This window comes from Pseudovirgaria hyperparasitica (assembly GCF_010093815.1).
Source record: "Pseudovirgaria hyperparasitica strain CBS 121739 unplaced genomic scaffold EJ05scaffold_2, whole genome shotgun sequence".
NCBI classification, from domain to species: Eukaryota; Fungi; Ascomycota; class Dothideomycetes; order Acrospermales; family Acrospermaceae; genus Pseudovirgaria; species Pseudovirgaria hyperparasitica.
In genome coordinates, this window is record NW_022985550.1 from 838678 (window position 1) to 861833 (window position 23156).

At 52.3% G+C, this 23156-nt stretch overlaps 8 protein-coding genes across 8 annotated transcripts in view; 7 read left to right on the forward strand and 1 right to left on the reverse strand.

The window, feature by feature from the left end:
* The first annotated feature begins 152 nt into the window (after positions 1 to 152).
* On the forward strand, positions 153 to 4124 carry EJ05DRAFT_185626 (ARM repeat-containing protein). The gene is made up of 3 exons (XM_033739634.1): positions 153 to 1092; positions 1140 to 2923; positions 2972 to 4124. Exons 1-3 carry the CDS (start codon positions 283 to 285, stop codon positions 3723 to 3725), a joined length of 3348 nt encoding a protein of 1115 aa, XP_033604260.1. The 5' UTR covers positions 153 to 282; the 3' UTR covers positions 3726 to 4124.
* A 1076-nt stretch (positions 4125 to 5200) lies between these two features.
* On the forward strand, positions 5201 to 10072 carry EJ05DRAFT_185701 (RNB-domain-containing protein). Its single transcript, XM_033739635.1, has 4 exons — positions 5201 to 5259; positions 5349 to 5568; positions 5626 to 9580; positions 9634 to 10072. Exons 2-4 carry the CDS (start codon positions 5472 to 5474, stop codon positions 9671 to 9673), a joined length of 4092 nt encoding a protein of 1363 aa, XP_033604261.1. The 5' UTR covers positions 5201 to 5259; positions 5349 to 5471; the 3' UTR covers positions 9674 to 10072.
* A 909-nt stretch (positions 10073 to 10981) lies between these two features.
* Positions 10982 to 12371, forward strand: EJ05DRAFT_185703 (uncharacterized protein). Its single transcript, XM_033739636.1, has 4 exons — positions 10982 to 11362; positions 11413 to 11688; positions 11752 to 12207; positions 12268 to 12371. The coding sequence occupies exons 1-4, from the start codon at positions 11226 to 11228 to the stop codon at positions 12290 to 12292; spliced, it is 894 nt and encodes a 297-aa protein (XP_033604262.1). The 5' UTR covers positions 10982 to 11225; the 3' UTR covers positions 12293 to 12371.
* A 1000-nt stretch (positions 12372 to 13371) lies between these two features.
* On the forward strand, positions 13372 to 15747 carry EJ05DRAFT_460636 (FAD/NAD(P)-binding domain-containing protein). Its single transcript, XM_033742617.1, has 3 exons — positions 13372 to 13824; positions 13906 to 15074; positions 15127 to 15747. Exons 1-3 carry the CDS (start codon positions 13595 to 13597, stop codon positions 15630 to 15632), a joined length of 1905 nt encoding a protein of 634 aa, XP_033604263.1. The 5' UTR covers positions 13372 to 13594; the 3' UTR covers positions 15633 to 15747.
* Positions 15748 to 15856: 109 nt separating this feature from the next.
* Positions 15857 to 18452, forward strand: EJ05DRAFT_448265 (fungal-specific transcription factor-like protein). The gene is made up of 4 exons (XM_033742299.1): positions 15857 to 16132; positions 16198 to 16317; positions 16379 to 17420; positions 17467 to 18452. The coding sequence occupies exons 1-4, from the start codon at positions 16005 to 16007 to the stop codon at positions 18379 to 18381; spliced, it is 2205 nt and encodes a 734-aa protein (XP_033604264.1). The 5' UTR covers positions 15857 to 16004; the 3' UTR covers positions 18382 to 18452.
* Positions 18453 to 18956: 504 nt separating this feature from the next.
* Positions 18957 to 20372, forward strand: EJ05DRAFT_185809 (casein kinase II beta 1 subunit). The gene has a single exon (XM_033739637.1). It carries the CDS (start codon positions 19232 to 19234, stop codon positions 20339 to 20341), a length of 1110 nt encoding a protein of 369 aa, XP_033604265.1. The 5' UTR covers positions 18957 to 19231; the 3' UTR covers positions 20342 to 20372.
* A 576-nt stretch (positions 20373 to 20948) lies between these two features.
* On the forward strand, positions 20949 to 22574 carry EJ05DRAFT_507439 (uncharacterized protein). Its single transcript, XM_033747919.1, has 2 exons — positions 20949 to 21107; positions 21176 to 22574. The coding sequence occupies exons 1-2, from the start codon at positions 21084 to 21086 to the stop codon at positions 22136 to 22138; spliced, it is 987 nt and encodes a 328-aa protein (XP_033604266.1). The 5' UTR covers positions 20949 to 21083; the 3' UTR covers positions 22139 to 22574.
* EJ05DRAFT_522024 (uncharacterized protein) overlaps positions 22487 to 23156 on the reverse strand; it is a gene marked incomplete at its 5' end in the record, with an annotated part of 2189 nt that continues 1519 nt past the window's right edge. The window contains one exon of the mRNA XM_033748776.1: positions 22487 to 23095. Within this exon, the coding sequence (XP_033604267.1) occupies positions 22839 to 23095 (257 nt within the window). The 3' untranslated portion in view covers positions 22487 to 22838. The remainder of the gene's footprint in view (positions 23096 to 23156) is intronic.

The following is a 23156-nucleotide window of genomic DNA, read 5'->3' on the forward strand; positions in this document are numbered from 1 at the left end:
AAATTGAATGAGGAAGTTCAGATAGACCTACGTCACTAGCCACAATCCGATCCATAGACAGTTCAGCCAGCCACCTCGCCTGCGCCACAGCTCAAACCTAAAGTTCCCCCTCCTCTGCCCCGGACTCCAGAGGATTCGCCAAAAATAATTCCCCACCAAAACAAAGCCGCAAACTACTCCCCCAAGTCGCGATCCACGCGTGTTACCACACTAAACATTCCTTCGATCCCACTGGTCACGCGTCCTCTATCAGCATCCTGGCTCACTAAACCTTTCTAAACCATGGAGGAGCAACTGGTTCGCGTCCTTGCCGAGACGCAGTCTCCCCACGAGGGTCCCCGCAAACAGGCCGAACTGCAGATTCTACAATCCTATACCAATCCTGCCTTTCCACTGTCGCTCATCAGCATCGCTTCACACGACAGTGTGCACATCGGTATCCGCCAGTCCGCTCTGTTGACGCTCAGGGCGTTTGTGCTTGCTGGCTGGTCGGCCGGTCTGGACGAGTTCAAGGGCCAAGTGCTGGTCGATGATGAGAGCAAGATACGGATCCGACAGTCCTTACTAGAGCTTGCGACAAGCCCGACCGCGGATAGGAAGATCAAGGCCGTTGCTAGCTATGTCGTCAGCAAGATTGCCAGCGCCGACTACCCAGACGAGTGGCCCGACCTGCTGCCCACCCTGCTCCACCTCATCCCTACCGCGAACGATTCACAACTACATGGCGCGCTAAAAGTATTGGGTGATATGGTCGACGAGAGTCTCAGCGATGACCAATTCTTCGCTGTGGCCAGGGATCTGATCACCGCCATCCATGCCGTCGTGGCTGATGAGAGTAAGAAGAACATGCTGAGGGCATTGGCTGTCAACGTTCTGCGCGGATGCTTTGACTCCCTGGAGATTGTGGCCGAAGATAACAAGGCGGCGGTCAGATCCTTTGCTGACGAAGTCCTGGCTGCGTGGCTGCCCTTCTTCCTCGATGTCATGAAGTCTAAATTGCCGGAACCTCCTTCGGAAAAGGACGAGGAGTCGGAAACTCCTGCAGCTGAAGCATACCGCGGCTTATTGGCTTTGAAACTACAGGTGGTGAAGGTAGGCTCTTCTCAGACCAGAGTATGACAACGTACTGATCATGGCAGTGTTTGATGCGCATCAGGTCTGCTTTCTCCTTCCTTCTAGCCCAATACAGCACGGCTTTGTTCTCCGCAACATGGGACGAACTCTCATCGATCCAGGCTGCGTATCACCATATGTACATCTACGATGAGCGCCAAAGCAGATTAGAAGATTCGGACGGTCTACCTTACACTCTGGACTTTCTTGTCCTCGAAGAGCTGGATTTCATGCAGGCATGTCTGCGTGCTGCACCAGTCCGCAAGGAGTTGGAGAAACAATTGCAGAGCAACGCGAATTGGGTCACTGAATTCTTGAAGCTCTCCGTTGCTTTCGCGCAGATCACCACTGAGGAGGAGGGGTTGTGGAACATTGATGTAAACATTTTCCTATCTGAGGAGACCAGTGTCACTGCGAACTACACGCCCAGAACAGGATGTGGCGACCTCGTAATCAAGTTGGGCGAGTGGTTGAATGATCCCACCATACAAGGTCTTCTCTCGTACACACAGACCCTCTACTCCTCAACGGAGTCGTGGAAAGCCAAAGAGTCCGCTCTCTTCATACTGGGACAATTCCTGGGCGACTATCAAGACAGAGACCGGTTCTTGAACTTTGAAGTCGGCAATGGCTTCATCGATTACGTCAAGTATGCAATGCAGCAGCCCGAAGAGTTCTTGAGAGCTCGTGGCTACCTTGTGGCTGGAAGTCTGGTCCGAAGTACATCACAGGGGCTGGGCCAGATTGGCGTTGAGTTCCTCGAGGCTACGATCCGGGCGATCAATAGTGACGACTCCGAGGTCGTCAAAGTCTCCTGCATTCGAGCTATGCAACACTACATTCAGACTCTAGACCGCAGCGTTACCGCTCCGTTGCAGGAGGCAATGATTGCGGCTTTGTCCAACTATATCTCAGCACATGATATGGCAGACATGGCAGAAAGTGAAGATCTCCTCGTCACTTTTGTTGAGAGTCTCAGGGATGCGATTCTATTGGATATCCGTGTTTGTTTTACCGGAAACGGTCTCGACCTCCTTTTTACGGTTGCAAGCCAAGGGTCTCATTTCCACCTTGAAGAGATTGTCAACGACACATTCGATGACGTTGTCAACCAGACCGCGCTTCTCGGCCCGGACGCGTACACTCAGCTATGCCATAAAGTCCTCCCAACAATCAATGGAGCTTTCGATGTAGGTACGCTGATAGAAGAAAGTACTTTGACAAACCTCGCCGCCAGTCTTCTTGCTACCCTCGCTGAACATGGCTCGGAACCACTTCCGCAAGGATTTGTCGCTGCAATCATGCCAAAACTACACAGGCTCCTACTTGGCTCAAATGACGACGAGTTACTCAAAGCTGCGACTCTCGCTGTCAAGAACATGATCATACATGACTACAAGCAGCTGTTCGAATGGCACGATGAGTCCGGTAAGGGCGGTCTGGAAGTAGTGCTGATCATTATTGATCGCCTACTGGGCCCTGATGTAGATGACAATGCGGCCGCAGAGGTTGGTGCTTTGGCTGCAGAAGTTGTAGAGAAGGCAGGCTCAGAGAGACTTGGTCCATTCCTGGAACAGCTATTGAAGGCTGTCGCTATACGACTGGGAAGCGCCTCAAAGATCCAGCTTATTCAAAGTCTGACCCTGGTGTTTGCACGCTTGTCTTTGGTCAGTGCCAAAGAGGTAGTGGACTTTCTAGCACAGGTTGAGATACAAACGGAGCAAGGGCCGCAGACGGGGCTCCAGACGGTTCTTGCCAAGTGGCTAGAGAACTCGATCCACTTTGTGGGATACGACGAGATTCGACAGAAGTGAGTCTGGCTTTTTGTACAGTTCGGAAGTGTTGCTGACTTTGCTAGTGTCATTGCTCTATCGAAGCTGTATGAGCTTGAGGATGCCAGACTGTCGCAGGTACAGGTTAAAGGCGATCTTATCGTTCCCACCAGCGACCGCATCATGACTCGGTCGCGTGCAAAGCAAAGTAGGTACTTTTCTCGATCTCCTGTCTACCGTGACTTTCTAGCTGCGCAAAATGCACAATATGGCAGCAACAACAATTCTACACCGTCGTTGTTGTCGCCCACTTCTTCTTCAAGCTTTCCGTCTAGCTACCCGGCTTCTATGTATTCTGCGAGCACTCCAAACACACCAGACTTTCCTAATACGCCACTTTCAACATCCTCATTTCCTTCGAATGTCTTCAGCTTTAGCGATGAGATTCCGTGTACCAACAACGATTCAGATCCAGACCAATTCGCCATCATTCCCGCCCCCCTCAAGATTCTCAAAGTCCTTGTCCAAGAGCTTCTCTCGGCTTCTGGCATGGCTAGCCACCTCGATGGCAGCAATGCACAGGAGGCCGCTGATGATGAAGCTGACGACGACGATGGATGGGAAGATGACGACGTTATCGATCTTGGCCTGGGAATGACGAAACAAGACCTTATGGGCTACGACACCGACGCAGCGACTCGCGGAAAGGACGATGAGACGCAGACATATCTTCTTCAATTCTTCCAAGGCGCCTCGACGAAGCCTGGATTTGATGACTTGTTCAACGCGTTGACGCCCGAGGAACAACAGAAGCTGAGGGCTATGAGCTCAGCACAATAGACTTTCGATCTTACGACAGTGGAGGATAAAGGTAGAGTCGGATTGAAAGGTCTAGTCGGTGATTAACCATAGAATTTAGCGCGCATCCTGGGAGATAGTACAAGGCTTCATCAGTGGGAGCGGAAGGTAGACTGAATGCATATACTCTATTTGGAACGCAGCATTCTGTCAATAAGACCTCCGCAAGTAGACCGATCTGTATGAGTTAAGGTATGTATGGCTGTTGGTGATGGATGAAATGTATGAGTGTTCACACGCACTATCATATGTACAAACACCACTCTCTGTTTTCGAATAATTCCTCTCTCGCTTCAAAACATGAAGTACACATGGCGTCACCGAATACCAGTATCGGTGGCATGATCACAACTTAGTAGCACAATCAGTAAAGCAGACGCGGTAGACGCAATGACATATTACCTGTATCATGTGATGGTTTAAGGGCAGGAAGTGTGAATGCTTGGCAGTGTGAATAACCATAAGGAGAGTGACAGAGCGCGCTATTTACGTGGTGTATGTATGTCAAAGGTTTGGGTCATTGTTCATTTGGTCATTAGTCTATGTACGCTGGTCTACCTACCTACCTTGACTCGTACCTGGTTTTGGAGCTTCGACCTTCGATCGAGGAGGGGTAGGTAGGTCATCACGGTCGACAGGAGGTTACACTACGAAGCTGGAGAACGAGCCACCGGATTCGACGCATGCATTAGTGAAGAGTAAAATAGATTGCAAGATAGACTGATGGAGCAGTAGTATAAGTCTAATAGCAGTTTAGCGCGATAGAAGATATTTCATGTTTGGGAGTCTCTCCTTAACAGATCTACACGCTCCCGACGCTCGAGCCCGACGCACAGACCACCAGGCGCTCTCAACGAGCAGCTCCACCACCACCAGTTGTGCGAGCGAGCATCCATCCATCGTCGTCACTCTCTCCTGTTCTCTCTCTTCTCCTCTTACACCACACACACTCTCTCTCTCTCTTCTCATCTTCACACTCCCTCACTCTCTCTCCCTCATCCTTCATCGTCGCCCTCCTTGTCGTTGAGCGTCGTCCCGTCATTCTTCGTCACCCTCCTTTGCTTCGGTTCCTTCCCAACTATACCTGGGATTCACTTTCCCTACTTCAGTAACAGACCGTGCACGGCAATCGCCCAATATACTCCGACATCCCACCCTCAGCTTCTTCCATCGACCTCGATCCATTCAAGTCTCTATCCCAATTGACTTGATCGTGGCTTACTCCTCTACTTCATTGCCGCAGTCACGACGTGTTACCCGCGCAGGTGCAGTGCACTCTTTGATCTGCATCTCCTCCGGCCCCCTCAATAACAATCGCTCCCGTCCGCAACCAGTCTACTCTGAGACTGTAAACCTCCAAGCCTTCAAGCCTTCGTCTGCTCCTCACAACGCAACGATCTGCATGAAGCATTGACATCATCATACTTGCGCATCTTCCTCAGCAGATTTCTGTTAGCGGATTGCATTTGGTCACTTCCTTCACAGCTTACTTTCACCCACTGTTGATCAGTCCAAGGTCCGTAACACCCTTGGTGAGCACCAATCAACCCATATTGATTGGCCATCTTGCCATGGACATCACTAACTGGCTGTTGCTCTTCATAGTGTTCTGTCGAGACTTTGGTCTTCTTCCGACATACCTACCTACCTACCTACGTCATACGTATATATCATCGTATATCAGTGTTAAAGAGTCGAGACCTGTAATTCTCCTGTCAAACCTTTATCATGGATCAACAAGGACATACTGGTCCGCAAGGACCGGCAGGACGTAGACTGCACATTGCACATCGCCGCAGCCCTTCTGAGCTGACTCCTCTTATGAGTAAGTCCATACCTGACATTGCATTCGAGATACTGGATTACTGACAACATTTTTCAGTGGAACAACTCGCTCTTGCACAACAGATTGAAGCTCTTCAGGTGCAGCAGCAGCAGATCGCCGCAACTCATCAGCAGTATCTCAACATGGGCATGATTCCAAACCAGCAACATATGCAAGGTGGCCAATACCAGATGCAAGGACAAATGGCCAATGTATCGCCCCATACGAACCAGTTTCAATTTCCACAACAGATGCAACAGCAAATGTCTGTGTCATTGAACACGCCCTCGCAGCCGTCTGCTCACAGACGCAACCAGTCCGCCTTACCCAATGTTGGTATGGGTCCCCCACCAGCTCCGTCCTCGGGTGCCTCTGGATTCCAGGATTACAACAATTCGCAGCCGCAAGGTCGTGAGAATGTAAACCCACGTGGCCGTGGCCAGGGTCCTCCGGGATCTGGCCATACACGTCGCCATTCGCTAGCCTTACCTGAGGCCAAAAAGGCTGCGGAATTGGCTGAACAGAAAAGAAAGACATCTGGCTTTCAATTTCCTATTCCAGGAGCCACTGGCACTTCCACAACCTCGAGCAACCGAGACGCCAGCCCTGTCGGAGCTCCAACAGGCGAGCAGCCTCCAGCGGCAGGCCGTGCTCAGCGCGGCGGCCACGGTCGCAGCCAGAGCATGGCCGTAGGGGGTGGACGCGGCTCTGGACAAGGAGGTCGCGGGGGTCCTGCATTCCAATTTCCCGCCCAACCTGACAACTCAGCTCAATCGGACTTCCAGCGCCGAGGCAGTGGGCATGGCCGAGCTTCTTCTCGCAACTTTGACGGGAATTGGAGGCAGCCTAACAACCAGCAGCAGCAGCAACCGCAAGACCAGCAGAATAGCAACATGGGTAACTTCAACTTGAATCAGTCAGCAGGTGCCGCGCCCTTCCAGCCTGGACACCGCGCCCGTGGATCCATGAATCAATCCATTGGCTCCATCGGCAATTTCCAGTATCCTCAACAGCCGCAACTTGTGCAGCTCCCCCAGGGCCAGATGCTCGTTCCTCCTCAGATGTATGGACAGAACATTAATCCCCTGCAGATTGCTCACCTTCAGGCCCTCCAGGCTGCACAAATGAATGGCCAGATGGGTGGCTTACAAGCTAGCCAGCATGCTCAGCCTCAAATGTCTCTTCAGCAGCAGCAACAACAGCAACGCAAGACGCTCTTTACACCCTACCTGCCTCAGGCCTCTCTGCCAACTTTACTGTCGGAGGGCCAGCTTGTTTCCGGTATCCTACGTGTCAATAAGAAGAACCGCAGCGATGCTTACGTTACGACGACCGATTTGGATGCAGACATTTTCATCTGTGGTAGCAAGGACCGTAATCGTGCTCTCGAAGGAGACTTCGTAGCTGTTGAGCTCCTGGATGTCGATGAAGTATGGGGCCAGAAGCGCGAGAAAGAAGAGAAAAAGAAGCGCAAGGACAACTCGGATACTCGTGGCGGTAGTATGGCAGTCAATGATGCTACTACGCAGCCTGAATCTAGCCAGTCTGGCGGAGACGGTTCTCTCCGTCGTCGTGGTAGCCTGCGACAACGTCCTACGCAAAAGAAGAACGATGATGTTGAAGTCGAAGGACAAAGCTTACTGCTTATGGAGGAAGAAGAGATTAACGATGAGCAGAAGCCACTCTATGCCGGTCACATTGTTGCCGTCGTAGAGCGTGTCGCAGGCCAGATGTTCTCGGGTACTCTCGGACTTCTTCGTCCCAGCAGCCAGGCCACCAAAGAGAAGCAGGAGGCCGAACGTCAAGCCCGCGAAGGGAACCACGGACGTCATCAAAATGAGCGACAGCAAGAGAAACCCAAAATTGTGTGGTTCAAGCCAACAGACAAGCGCGTGCCCCTGATTGCCATTCCAACTGAACAGGCACCCCGAGACTTCGTTGAGAAGCACCAAGACTACGCCAATCGCATTTTCGTGGCTTGCATCAAGCGTTGGCCAATTACATCCCTTCATCCATTCGGAACGCTGGTTGAGCAGCTTGGCGAAATGGGCGATTTGAGAGTAGAGACTGATGCTCTGCTACGTGACAACAACTTTGGCCCTGACGACTTCTCGGATGCTGTACTCAAGAATGTCGGTTTTGATGATTGGTCCGTCGCGAATGACGGCGAGCGAGGTCTTGAAAATCGCCGTGATTTCCGAGAGGAAGAGACTTTCACAATCGATCCGAATGGTAGCAAAGAGCTGGATAATGCCATTCATGTCAAGACTCTTGCCGATGGTCATATTGAAGTCGGTATCCATGTTGCCGACGTGGCCCATTTCATCAAGCCAAACTCCTTGGTCGACCGCGAGGCTAAGAAGAGAGGTACCGCTGTCTACTTGATGAACAGAGCTGTCAATATGCTACCGCCTAAGCTGGCTACCGACATATGCTGTTTAAGCCCTGGCGAAGAAAGATACACTGTCAGTGTGGTCTTCAAGATCCAGAAGGACACTGGAAATGTCATCGATGACGAGACCTGGGTTGGCAAAGCTGTTATCAAGAGCTCTGGGAAATTGACGTACGATGAGGTCGACAAGATCATTGGAGGACGCGGCGACTCTGGATTGGCGGAATCGAGAGTGCAAGCCATCAAAATGCTCTACCAGATTACTGAACGGTTCCGCCAGGCTCGCTTTGGCAACCGGTCTCCTGACATCCCACCTCTACGCCTCTTGTACCAATTGGACGACGAGAATGTTCCTGTAGAACAGAACATCTTTGACTCGTCCCCAGCTCATGAATTGATAGAAGAGATCAGCCACAAGACCAACGCCTTTGTTGCCAAAAAGCTTCTAGCAGGTCTTCCAGAGAAGGCTTTCCTCAGACGTCAACTCTCGCCAAACCCCAGGAGATTGCAGACCTTTGCTGATCGTATGAACGCCATTGGCTACGACATTGACACAACAAGCAGTGGCACTCTACAAAACAGCCTGTTCGCCATCGACGAGGACGATCTTCGCAAAGGCATGGAAACCTTACTTGTCAAATCAATGTCACGTGCCAAGTACTACGTCGCTGGACGTGTACCAGAGGATCAGCAAGCACACTACGCGCTAAACCTTCCAGTGTACACTCATTTTACGAACCCATCTCGCCGTTATGCTGACATCGTCGTCCATCGCCAGCTCGAGGCAATTCTCTCCGAAGGCGCGACTGAGTTCCAGGAGGACGCAGATACACTTGCCAAAATTGCAGAAGCTGCGAACACCAAGAAGGACTCGGCCCATGCCGCCCAGGAACAAAGTGTACATATCGAGTCGTGCCGCCGTATGGACAAGCTCCGTCAAGAGGCTGGTGGTGATTTGATCAGTGAAGGTGTGGTGCTTTGCGTGTACGAATCTGCGTTTGATGTCCTGATTCCCGAGTTTGGCTTTGAGAAACGTGTCCACTGCGATCAGCTACCGCTCAAGAAGGCCGAGTTTGACAAGAACAAGCGCCTTCTCGAGCTTTACTGGGAGAAAGGTGTGCCGTCTTCCGCCTATGTTCCTGAGGATGAGCGCCCCAAGCCTGGCAACTCTCGGTCGGCCCAAGCTGTAGCTGCCGCTCGTGACGCAGAAGCAGCTAAACAGCGCGCGAAAGAGCACGAGGAGGCCCAGCGGCGACAAATGGACACTGGTACCATGTCGACAGATGATGTTGATGCGCTTTTCGATGATGACGATGATGCGTCAGAGATTACAGAGATGACTGCGGGAGTCTCTTTGAGTGCTGCAGATCGTCCAACCCAGAGCATGCCGCCTTCACCAACCAGGGGCAGCCTCGAATCCGGCCAAGCACCTCATCGCACCAATTCCGATTCTCGCCTTGCGCAGAGTGCTACTGATGCCCCCGAGACACAGTTGACGAACAAGGAGAAGTATCTCAAATTGTTCTCGCTTAGAGAAGTAGATGGCGATTATATCCAGGACGTGAGAGAGATGACACGCGTACCGGTTATCCTAAAGACGGACCTCAGCAAGAGTCCCCCGTAAGTTTTTGCATGATTAGGCCAGGGCCACTAAAGATGCTAAATGTGTACAGATGCCTGACCATACGCTCTATGAATCCCTACGCTCTCTGAGAGGACAAGCCATACTACCAATCGTCAGCCACGGTTGCTTTGTATTTTCCATCATTCCTGACAGCATAGCTCGCCACTCTTTCGAGCTATGCGGGCTAGTAAGCACGAATCTTTCAGCAGAAATCATAAGCTTAGCGGTCCAAATTGTGCCGCGTCCAATCATTACAACTATAACGACCTGAGGAGTCGTGTGACGGTCCTGGGCTGAGCACCAAATGGTCCGTTGTCAACGTTGACAAACGGCACCAGGCGAAGCAATACGTTCAGCGTGTAGGCGGGTGGAAAGAGAGGAGAGAAAAGTCGAGAATCCTGAGCGCTAGATGAGTCAGTACATGATATTGCTATGTACCATTGACCAGCGAGAGCGGTAAAGTGGATGATGGTCTTGAGACATGACATAGCTTATTAGAATTACGTGTAATTTCCTTCCTAGCAGTAGTAATAAAGGTTTAGTATGAAGATAGCGAGCACCTGGTCGCTTGTGTCCTGGACAGGCATGTTCTTTCAGCCGTAGCCGTCCCTATATGATCACATGGAGACCGAGCTGCACAACACCACAGGATCTTCGGTGAGAAGATTAAAGGGCATCCAGCGGCAAAAGCGTTTGGGTATTTGACAAGTTAACTTGGCAGCCGTAAACCCGGGGCTCAGTGAACTGGTCAGCCACTGTTCGCGGTCGGTTACACTGGGATTGGGATCCAGAAACCCATACTATACTTCACACCAAAGTTTTTGACGCCCTGTCTCGAAAGCGGATGATATTGTCTCCTTTGACTGCCACTGATTTGTTTATTCAATTATTGAGCTTGGCTGATGGCACATAATGTAGAAGTTGGGACTGTGTAGCATCTAGTAGTATCAATACTCCTCTTCCGCCCCTCGGAAAGCTCAGCACCCGGAAGAAAAGCGACAAGAGGTTCATTAGCGATGGACAATGCCTTGTAACGGATGTACCATGTTCCTCTGCTGTCCAGCGCTGGTGGGTGGGGCTTTGTTGCTGACGCGGGTATGAAGATGCGACGTTGAAGCTGCTCGGGTTTCAAGTTCTGGCTATCGCGTCTCATCGGCCCTGACCTGCAACACCACGGCCTTCATCATCACCATCGTGTACAACCAGTTTCGACACAACCGTTCGGAAGGAGTGTGCTATCTAATTGCACGTAGTAGTACTTCGCCTCCTCCGTGCCCAAGGCGGGTCTTTTTTTTCTGGCACTCGGTCGACTCCTGAAGGTTGGATACTGTGTGGCGTCCAAACCTGTCTCAGGTTCAGCATTGGGCTCTCTGGTCAGTGTAGTATAAGGTGGACAGCTCGTTCCCTCATCGGACATGCGTTCCTTTCTTGATTCTTTCTTGTTGCAGTCAACAGATCATTAGTTCGCAGCTGACTCCTTCTCTTCTCGCTTTTCTGTTCACTTTAATTAATCATCACATTCATTCTTTCGGCTTTCGATAGTCCCTGGTCGGACATCTGTACACTCTTTCACAGCAGATCTAATACGATTAACTTGTGTATCATCCTCTCACAAAGTACCTCTCTGCTCAGTTCGCCAGAATGCCGTCTTTCAAGCAAGCTCTGAAGTGGATCTTCGTCCTTGGACCTGTCGTCACCCATGCCCTTCCGGTCAAGGAGGCTAGGCAGGAGTCTGGCGCCCCCAGTGGGGGACTCTCAGATATTGATATTCTTAATTTGTGAGCACCGTCGTTCAAGACACTGAAGCAAAGGCTAACAGTGTGTGTAGTGCGTTGACTGCCGAGCACCTTGAATCGGAATTCTACAGACAAGGCTTTGCCAAATTTCCCGACAGCGACTTCATGGCATTGGGCCTCAGTGCAGCCAGCATCGCCTCTCTAAAGATGGTCGGCCAGACCGAAGCAACACACGTATCGTTCCTCACCTCTGCAATCGCCGCCGCGGGAGCCCAACCGGTGCAACAATGCACCTACAACTTCGGCTTCACTGACGCAGCGACAATGGTAGCTACCGCGAAAGTCCTAGAAGCCATCGGAGTATCCGCGTAAGTTTGCACAAACAAGGACTTGTTCAGTTCAGAACGGACATTGAGCTCAATTCCACACAGTTATCTCGGCGCCGCACCCCTGATCAACTCTTCCGCCATCCTCGGCCAAGCAGCCACCATCGCAACAGTCGAAGCCCGTCACCAAACCTTCATCCGCTCAGCCGCATCCAAGGAGCCCATCCCCGCCGCATTCGACACGCCTCTCCAGCCACGCGCTGTCTTCACCCTCGCCGCCCCATTCATCCAATCGTGCCCGCCCGGCTCCAATCTTGCCATTACACCGTTCCCGTCCATTGCGCTGCAGAACCCGGCTGCTGCGATCCCGGGCAACGATCTCATCTTGGCCGACGCAAACCAGCCTGGCGGTGCGCAGTTCTGTGCTTTTGCCGCTCCGGGCGGAGCGCAGTTTGCGCCGTTGACGGGCGGGAAGTGTACGGTGCCGCAGGGCCTGCAGGGCGAGGTGTATATGATGGTTACGAAGTCGCAGTCGATTGAGGACTCGGAGATTCTTGCTGGGTGAGTTTTCTGTTTTCACTTCATAGCTGTGCGAGTACCTTTTGACTAATGCGAACTTAGACCTGCCGTCCTGTCGCCGTCATAGTCCCTTGGTGTTACATTTTCATTATTCAGGCATGCATCGTGCTGATGGGTTTTTACTTGACGTGTGTATAGGGTAGTGAGTGTTATCCGGAGATGGAAGGAGTCGGTAATATAGGAATATACTATTCTAGAGTTCGACGGAGCGGAGATGATGGGATTTATCCTGGGCAATCGATCGATCGGATGTATGGATGAAGGATGCCTGCCCTGCCCATCACGTATATATCACTACTATAACTTGTCTTTACCTCTTGATGCTTCGAGAGAACAAAAAGTTGCCGATACGTGGTATGTTTTCCTGTCTTGAGCCCAATATACATTGCTAGAATTGGCTTTGGAGTAACACTCTGACTTCATGTTGGTATAGACTTGCGCGATTTTGAATGTGTTGGTTGCATGGGGGATTTGATGTCTGCGACGGTGGAGGTGGATCTTGTTTCACTCAGTCCTCATTACTCCTAACGTGGGGCTGCCTACTGTACATATATCAAATCGGCGCGCTTTGACATCCTGGAATGCGTTGTTGTGATGCTCCGGTTTGGTGACCTCCCTCGGTTGTTTGGATACTGTCATGTTGTGTCAATCAATATGAGAATGCTGTTTGCATGTACTGTGCTGAGCGTTCTTTTGTGCAATTGGATGGGGTCATCTATATCGATGTCTTCTGGACAGGGATGAGGTCACAGGTGAGATCTGATGGATGGAGTCGCCGACGATGGATCTGTGGGGACACAATGCCGATGTTAGCGCGAGGATTCAGATATATGAATTGCATCCCGTGCGTATGGATTGAGTATGTGATGTATGCGTTATTTGGTAGAAGGGTGCTGAGATGAGGCGTACATGGAGTGAGATGGCTACTAAAATATCATCACAAATCACCATGATAATCTTACAATAATAATAGTCCACCTGCAGTGCAGGCTGCATGCACATTGTTCCCGTCTCCACATCCCCGCAAGCGTTACCGAAAGTAGTAATGGAAGCGAACCGAGGCATGGATGTGAATCCCGGTATCTGCACCCGCAAGCTAATACCCCCTTTGCAGTTCGAAGTGGATACCGCCCCCAAGAACCGACTCTACGATGGCGGGCTTGGGTCCACGAGCTGTCGGCGAACCATGTGCTAACGGTGTTGCGGACGTGACGCCGTGACGCGCTAATGGACCATATGTAGACATCGCTCGCTTTTAGGCTGCTTTGTCACCGTCTTCCGTTCAACTTCTCCCGTCTCTTTCCCTCAGCCTCAGGGAAGTCGATTCACTTCAGTCAGTCAGTAAACCTCACGTCTGCCCGCCTTGAAAATGACGCTCAAGGGAACGAATCCAGAGACTATACATAGGGTCAATGGCTATGGCAAGGATAGCTACACCTATATTCCCGTCGTTGTGGTCGGTGGTGGCGAGAGTGGTATTGCGATGGGCTGTAGGCTGAAGCAGAAGCTGGGATTCGACCAGTTCCGCATCTACGATCGGCAGAGTGGTGTTGGAGGTACCTGGTGGATCAATCGGTATCCGGGCGTGGCTTGCGACATGTAAGTTCTGCAAATACATGCCTGGAAGAACAAAGGAGGCAGACGAGAGAGTCGATGCTGACAGCGTGGTACGCACAAAAGTCCGTCCATTCTATACTCTTTCTCCTTCGCGCAGAACCCGAATTGGACTTCCTTCTTTCCCCCGGGCCCGGAGATGCAGCGGTATCTTGGAGACGTGTGCGCCAAGTTTCAGATCGAGGACAAGATACAGTGCAACGTGGATGTGGAGTACTGCAGGTGGCTGGAGGAAGAGAAGCTCTGGGAGGTTGAGCTGAAGCACCTCGTCCCCGGCGTGGGCGATTTGGGCGCCAAGGCAAGACAAGCGCTCATTGATCGGGACGGTCCTCAGGCAGTTGTGGTTGGGCGTGAGACTGTTCGCTGCAAGGTTCTTGTCAGTGCCGTTGGAGGACTGGTGGAGCCGCGATCGTGGCCTGAGAATATCCCCGGCATTGAGGACTTCAAGGGCCCGGTCTTCCATTCGGCACGATGGGAAGAGCACCACGACTTCAAGGATAAGGATATCATTGTTATGGGCACGGGATGTAGCGCGGCGCAGCTGGTCCCCAAGCTCACGAAGGAGCCCTATAATGCGAAGAGCGTCACTCAGCTCATGAGGAGTCCTCCCTGGGTCAGTCCCCGCACTGTGCCTCCGGGCGGCAACGAGGCCTTCGCAAAGTACGCGCCGAAGCTGTTCAATAACGTGCCGGGACTACAGAACGCCCTGCGGAAGGTTGTAGCTGCCGTAGTAGAGTATGACTTCCGGTACTTCCGCGGAGACGACTTCGCGGCAAAAGAGCGAGCGAGGTATGAGGAGAGACTGCGACGGCACATCAAGAAGACGACTCCGGAGAAGTATCACGAGATCTTGACGCCGAATTACGGTGTTGGGTGTAAGAGGAGGATTTTCGACGCGACCTGGTACCCGGGTCTGAATGATCCCAAGATTGAAGTGACGACGCAGCCCCTGACACATGTGCACGAGCATACTGTTACTATCGGGCCTGGCCGGACTTATCCTGATCCCAAGGACACCTCATCGAAGGCTCCGATGGATAAGAAGGAGATTCCGGCTGATATGATTATCATGGCGAACGGCTTCGATACAACAGTCTGGCTTCATCCGTTGGTCGTAAAGGGGCGCAACGGAGTCGATCTTCTACAGCAGATGCAAGATCGCGGTGGCCCACAACTATACCAAGGCACAGCCATGGACGAATTCCCCAACTTCTTTGCCATTTTCGGACCAAACAGTAAGTTTCCACAAAATAGATGGATTTCGGCGCACGCTAACATGAAATCTAGCCGCGACGGGTCACACTTCTGTCATTCTGGCCACGGAAAACATGGTAAACTACAGCTTAAAGTTCATCAAGGGCATCCTCAACGGCGACATCGAGCAAGCCGAGATCAAGAAAGAGGCCGAAATCGACTACACGACGAAACTGCAGAAGAAGCTGAAGACGATGGTGTGGCAGTCAGGGGGATGCCATAGCTGGTACTTCATGGAGAACGGATGGAACCCGACGGTGTACCCTTGGTCGCAGATACGGTTCACGTACCGCTGCATGTTTCCGAGATGGCGCGACTGGAACATCAAGTACACGACCAAGGGACTGTGGAAGCTGAGACTGCAGGCCATCTTCAGGCTTCTGGCGATTACAAGCACGATTGCTGTGCTGCTCAAGATGCGAAGTATGGGCTTGGATAGTTTGGAGAGTATCAAGTCAGTGGCTGGGTTTGCCCTGCAGATGGGGGTCGCACGCGGGATATCTTCCTTGAAGTCAGTACAAGCCTCCCTGCAGGCTTGAAAGATGACGGTTAGAGAGCCGAGGAAGCGTTCATGATGCCTGTGTAGATGCACATAGAGTAGTATGACTGTAGTAAAACATATAATGCGATGAATCATACCAGTTTCAGACGGCCAATTACTCCCTCGACACTTTTGACTGATTATCCCTACTTAGTTTCCCCGCAGTCTGCAACCAGAACGAGACAATCCGGCCCAGCAAGGGATCTCTTAGCGGCGTCCGCATGCGCATGCACACCTCCAGACTCATCATGGTTTAGAGGTAATCTTCTCCCTTGTCATTCGATCCTCTGCTCTCATTTCTCTTCTATACATCCTACTCGCACTGGTTGGCACACTCGTGCTCAGCGTCGTCGACGCCCTGTCTTGCACAATGGCCCGCGAGGACGAAGACGCAAGCAATAGTCCGGACACACCATCTGCTTCGAATAAGCGTAAAGCCGACGACTCCGCGCAACCTCAGACCCGGGCGAAGCGCAACAGATACATATCCATCGCCTGGTAAGCTGCTTCTCGGACTTGAACTTGAAAGACGCTGGAGTTTGAGGGGTTAATTCGACGTACAGCAATGAGTGCAAGAGAAGGAAGATCAAGTGCAATGGCGAGACGCCGTGTCAGCGATGCGGTCGCCTCTCGCTCGAATGCCTGTATGCGCCAAACTGCTGCAATAATTTCAAAGATACAGAGTACGTACACGGTGGAAGGCAATGAGGTCTGCAGGTCCTGTGGCTGATACTACTACGGCAGCGATTTTAAGCAGATGAACAGTCAACTCTTGAATCTGCAAGAACAGGTCGACCTACTCTACCAGAACCTCTCCAGTCTCCATTCGCAGATCGACCCCGGCGGAGCAATTCCCCTCGAACCCTTCCCAGGCGGCGGCAAACAATATGTGCGGTCCTCGGGGTCTGCACCCGCCCACACCCCCGGACTACCTCCTATTTCTCCTGTACGCAGTCGGTCGCAGATGGCGAGGCTTCCGCGGTTCCATGGTCCTACAAGCGCAACTTTCAATATCGGGGTTGCGAAATCGAGTCTGCAAACTATGGGCATTACGTCTCAAGACGACGGCCTAGACGACGCGCTGGCGACGCTCAACGGCACACCGGCTGCCAGTCCACCGCACATGATGCATCAACAGGGCGTCCTGCAAAAAGTCTTGCATCATTCCAAAGACCCCGTATGGGGCGTCGAGAAGGAGGAGGCGATTCGGCTGTGTCGCGTGTGGCACGAAGAGATGGGCATCATGTATCCCTTCATGGACATCGAGCAGGTGGTCCAGCATGCGCGGCTACTTTACACGTTCATTGAGGCTGCGAACCGGAGTGGAGTCGTGCAGCTTGCTGCTCCCGGTGCAGACGCGATTCATGATGATCAGACGAATCTGTTGAAGGTCATATTGTCGATTGCGCTAGTTCTGGAGGGAACCGGACGGAGTGAGCTGGGGAAGAAGATGTTTGAGAATATTTCGCCTGTGGTTGATGCGCAACTTATGGGGCCGGTGGATATGAAGGGGATCCAGATGCTGGCGCTTGCGGCTATGTATCATTTCCATCGCGATGATGAGGGGCTTGCCTGGCGTGTTGTGGGACTAGCTGCAAGGCTGTGTATGGAGCTGGGTCTGCATAGGAGAGAGACGTATGAGACTCTCTTCAAGACGCCGGAGGAAAAAGATGAAGGTGTGCGCTTATTTTGGTCTATATATGTGCTGGACCGTAGGTGGAGCTTTGGTACTGGCATGCCATTCGCGTTGCAGGATGCAGACATAGATCCCCTGCTTCCCAGACCTGTAAGTAGAGATTGAGTCCAGCAATGCTTCACTAATGATGGTATAGGATGACTCGACGCCGTATCTGACCGCCATGGTGACCTACAGCCAGATTGGCTCAAAGGTCTGGAAGTCGGTTGCCAATGTCGACAGCACGAGCAATGTCAACAAGGAAGATATCGGGTATCTCGACTACCAGATCTTAGAGTGGTTGCGATCGATACCGCCATCGCTCAAGTTCACTCATCCCAGAAGCAATGCGACCCCTGAGGCATGCAGCAGGGGCACCCATCGCCTAAAGGTCGCCCTGTATCTTCGCGCCAACCAGATGCGCATACTTATATACAGGCCAGTCCTCCACACGGCCACCAGTATCATGGAGAACATCGACTCGGCCAACCGCGTTGTTGCCATCGCGAAAGACACAATCGATGTCCTCGCTCACACCAACCAGACATCCGACCTCTACCGTACCCAGCAGATGATGTTCAACTACTTCCTCATATCCGCCCTGGCAGTCCTCTTCCTGGCAGTCTCCCACGCGCCGGCCAGGTACAGCGACTACTGTCGGCAGGAATTCTACGCAGCACTCGACCTCGTGCGCGGCCTGTCTGCCAACTCACACGTGTCGAAGCGACTCTGGAAAACGATAAAGGTCCTGAAAGAAGTCGCGCCCAAGCTCGGGCTGAATGTGAGAAACCCGGAGGCGGATGCCCACTCGTCTGCCGCGGTTGCTATGGCGGGACTAGCAGGCCATCAGGTTAATGAGCTTGCCTTGTTTTCTAATGGGGTCGGGCAAGGGCCGATGAGCTATAGTCCGAATGGAATGGCGAATGATCTCACTAATCTGTTTGAAGCAGCAGGGCAGTATGGGAACGGCGTGATGAACAATAGGGGGGCCTATGTACTGGGCCGGCCGGAGGAAGACGGCGGATTTGGGCAGGAAGATGAGCTTGCGAGGATTATGAGAGATCTATTCTGAATGAACGAAATGAACATGACCAGACGATTGACCGGCACAGCTTATAGAAAGGAGCATTCTTGGCTGTCGACTCCAGTTTTGTACTTCTGCAAATGCTTGGCACGTGACTCTGCAGCCCAAAGTCGCTTAGCGCACACCAGAACGCGACTGCGCTGAGCCCATCTCGGCTGCATAATACACATCCAGACAGGTAAACCTCCGCACCGCTCTCGATCACTATTCACACCCTTCTCACTTCCCGACCTCATGCCAGGTTGGCGCCGCTGCAATCTCAGTACATCCGCCGTACACTGATTCATCCTCCTCTCAGCCTCTTTAACACTGCCTACCTGCCTCCTCACAGAACCACAACTTGTCAGCCCCGCACCTACCTGAATTCACCCGCCCCTCGATCACCTATCATGGCTTCATAGATACGAACTAGTCGATCACCGCGTATGAACCCTTTTTGACGTCAATCCTATACCCTGAGATTCCTCGCTCGAGGCCTACTATCTTACTACCTACACGACCGACGAGGTTCATCTTGGCAGCCGTCACGCTCGTTGCGACCTCCTCACTCATTCGCCTGCGCATTCGAGATAGATATATCCGGGCTACATACCGTGGAGAAGCTTGGGCAGTTGGGGCTGAATATTGGTCGCGAATTTGACGGCACGGTGTGTCTCCACAACTCATACGTCAAGTCTGCTCGCAGAGTCAGCCTGAACATCAAGAGCTCTCCAGGTATACGCGGAGTAGCTGCGGAAGGGTTGGGAATATATACCAAAGCTACCGATTCAGTTCGTATTACGGTCTTACTGCATCGACGCACGAGTACCTTGATTGAGCATCTGTCTTCTCCTTCAACATGTCGTCTTCGTCACAAGTCGCGGAGTCTTGGATATCGTCCTTTTGCAGTCTGCTCGGCCATGAATACTTTGCAGAGGTATCCGAAGACTTTATAGAGGACGACTTCAACCTCACAGGCCTGCAATCACAAGTGCCCATGTACAAAGAAGCACTGGAGATGATATTAGACGTGGAGCCAGATGATGACGAGGACGAGGAGGATGAGGAGGATGAGGACGAGGACGAAGAGGATATGCTGGGAGAAGGTGATCGGCCTACTGGTTACCGAAGAGCCGGAGACCGTCGACACATGCGCATGGCTAGTGATCTGAGCATGATAGAAAGCTCAGCCGAGCTGCTTTACGGCTTGATACATCAACGTTTCATTATCTCCCGCCCTGGCATCCAGCAGATGGCCGAAAAGTACGACTTGCAGCATTTCGGTCTCTGTCCGCGCGTCAACTGCAATGGCGTAAAGGTCTTACCAGTCGGCTGCAGCGATACTCCTGGCCAAGAGACCGTCAAGCTTTTTTGTCCCTCCTGTCTCGACGTCTACACACCACCTAACTCTCGCTTTCAGTCCGTCGATGGTGCCTTCTTTGGGACGACTTTTGGTTGCCTCTTCTTCATGACATTTCCCGAACTCGACGTTGGCACGATGCGTGTGCAAACAGATGACCGCATGGCATCAGATACAAATTCCGCGTCGACGATAATAAACGGCATACCGGCGACTTCACGCATTCCTCTACCACCGCAGCCATCCATTATCAACGGCGTCGCGCCACACAACCTCGCTCCAGGTCTGGGTACGGGCAATATACACGAGCCTCGTATTTATGGCTTTCGCGTTTCGGAACGAGCTCGTTCCGGGCCACGCATGAAGTGGTTACGCAGTAGACCTGACGACATAAATGAGCTAGACGAAGCCAAACGATTCTGGGAAGATCAAGAAGAAGTGCTCGAAGATGAAGGCACGGAAATGGAGGAAGAGGCCATGGACGGCCAGCAAGGGATCGATGCGGACGAGGGCAGTGCGATCGCGGCGAGCGTAAAGAAGGCGCGGAAGGCACAATTGAACGGGGGCGTGAGTCCGATGGATACAAACGGCGTGGGGGAAGGTGGATGAACAGGATGGAAAGGGGGGGGCTGCAGGTCTCGGGGAAACTTGACACACGATCAGGATGTAATCAAGCGGCAGAGCGTCTTATGGTGGTGGAAAAGGAAAATGGCGGGCCAAGAGACGCATACGATTCGGGGTAGATGTTTGCTGCTGATATCATGCTACTCCCTTTTTTTGGCTTTCTTGTGCATTGGGAGACGGCCGTCTTTGTTCTATTGCTATGTTCTGTGCCGTGGCTGTGGGGAAGTGAGTGGTTTGATGTTGTGTAGCTGTACATGAGTTAAGGTGGTTTATGTAGGTATGTGCATGGAGGCGTCTGGTCGCTGCTGCTGCTGCTCATCGCTGGGATTATATGTTTTGGATAATTGCCGTTGTGGCTTCGGTGAGATGAGAGTTGTTCATGATGTTGAGTTGATTGCATAATTGATTCCCCTCTTTGTCTTTTGAGTGAAGCTATACAGTAATTTAATTAGAAGGACGTGTTCACATGTGAGTGAATGATAGTGGCTATGGGTATATTACAGCACGCGGTGCTGTAGACGTACTCTTCGTCACGCTAGTCTCCGCGTGTTGAACTTTGAAGGTTGACGTATGTGTGTATGTATGTATGTCATGTAAATAGATCGGTCTGTGGCTTTTCTTCTTTTTCTTCTTCTTCTCCCTCCCTCCCTCCCTACCTCTCCTCCTTCAAACAACAAGTAACAACATACACACACCTACCTACCTACCTACATCCCCCACCCACCCAATGGCCGACTACTGGAAATCCACAGTACGCATCTCCCCCAAACCCCAACAACACACTCCCTTCCAAACTAACAAATATATCCCTCTCTCTAGCCCAAATACTGGTGCAAATTCTGCACCACCTTCGTCCGCGACACTAAATTCGAACGCCAACAGCACGAGGCAACAGGCAGGCACCAGGGCGCCATTCAGCGCTCCCTCCGCACCATCAATCGCGACAAGGAGCGCGAGGACCGCGATAAGCAGCGTGCTAGGGATGAGGTTGCGCGGTTGAATGGTTTGGTTGGTGGTGGTGGTGGTGCTGGTAATACAGGGAGTGCTGGTGCTGCTGGTAATACAGGGAGTGCTGGTGCTGCTGCTGCTGGTGGTAGTAGTGCACCAGACCAGAAACCGACGCCGAGACAAGCACAACCTACGGCCACAGCTCCGCGCAAAGCAACAGCCCAAGACGTAAAAGCACACATCGCACAACTCGCCGCGCTCGGCGTCGCGGTGCCAGAGGAGTATCGCGCGGAGATGGCGATGCCGGGGGAGTGGCAGACGGTGCGTCAGATCCCTCCCGCGCAGATCAAGAAAGAGGGAGAAGGAGAAGAAGAAGACGAGAAGAAGGGCGTTGCCGCCGCGGGGCTAGAGCTGAACAGAGGCGTGCGCAAGAGACGCATGGGAGACGAGGAGGAGGAGGAGGCGGAGTTGGCGCGGCATGTGCTGTCGCGGAAGAGGAATTGGGGGAGTGTGTTTAGGGGCGTGGGGGATGTGGAGGTGGGGGATGAGGTGGATTTGGATGTGTTGTTTCCGGGGAAGAAGGTTAGGGTTGGGGGTGAGGGTGAGGGTGAGGTGGCGGATGTGGAGGCAGAGAGGGTGGTTAAGAGGGAGGAGGCAGTGGTTAAGAATGAGCCTGTGGATGATGCGTCGTTGGAATTGGAGGAGCATGGCGAAAAGCATGACATGCCTGTCGTCAAGACTGAAGCTGAAGAGACTAAACCTGAACCTGAAGCCACGACGACGACTGGTGTGGTGTTCAAGAAGCGCAAGAATAAAGCTGGTAGACCGAAATGAAAGGGTAATACATCGTGCTTCTCAGCTTCACTACATCAAATCACATCTCATCATCTGGACCATCAACATCACCACAGCCCGCACCGATCCGCGATCCGCGATCCGCGACACACGATCAACAACGTAAACAAAAAAACAAGAGGTGCATCTACAACCGCTCCCAACAGCACAGCCAGCGCGACCAAGCAGCCAAGCAGCCAGTCATCCCACGTTAAAGCCGAAGAAAACATCGCTAGTATCATACTCTCGACCAAGAGGTCCAGAAACGGGCAAACAGGACAGTGGGACTACTAGATGGTGAAATTAAGAAACCCTGGATAGCGGAGTGAGATGGGAACTAGGAAGAATGTTTGTTTGTACATTAACATTGGCACCTTATTTGTCGAGCTGCAGATCCGGGTAGATAATAGCTAGGCAGATCAACGATGATGAACAGAAAGGAAGAAGTGTTTCGATGTTTCAGTGTATGGTGGGTGATAAGGAGGTGTATATCCTTTGCCTTGCTATTCAGACACAGACCAATCACAAACACAACAACCCCATTGTAGCCACATTCACAAAAAAAAAGCCAGATAATATTAATCTTCATCTACCTCGCTCCCTAATATATACACGAAGCTCTCCCTCTCTCCCTCTCCCCCACGAAATTAAACCATCCCCAGCCCAAATTTACAACGTCAACCGACCACGGCTATGATAATCACAACACAGCAACAACAAGCGCGCCAACACCCACGACCGCGGCCCCGACGTTGCCGATGGCAAAGCTAGAAGCGCCGCCGGTGTACTCGGTTGGTGGGGCGGAGCTGCCGCGGGAGGCTGAGGGTGTCGGTGTCGGTGTTGGGATGAGGCGGGTGGGTTTGTTGGTGTTGGATGAGGGGGCGCCGGGGGCTGCGGGGGAGCCTGGAGAACCTGGGGTGCCTGGAGCGCCTGGGCTGCCTGGAGTTCCAGGGCTGCCTGGAGAGCCAGGAGAGCCAGGAGAGCCAGGAGTTCCGGGAGCACCGGGAGTACCAGGGCT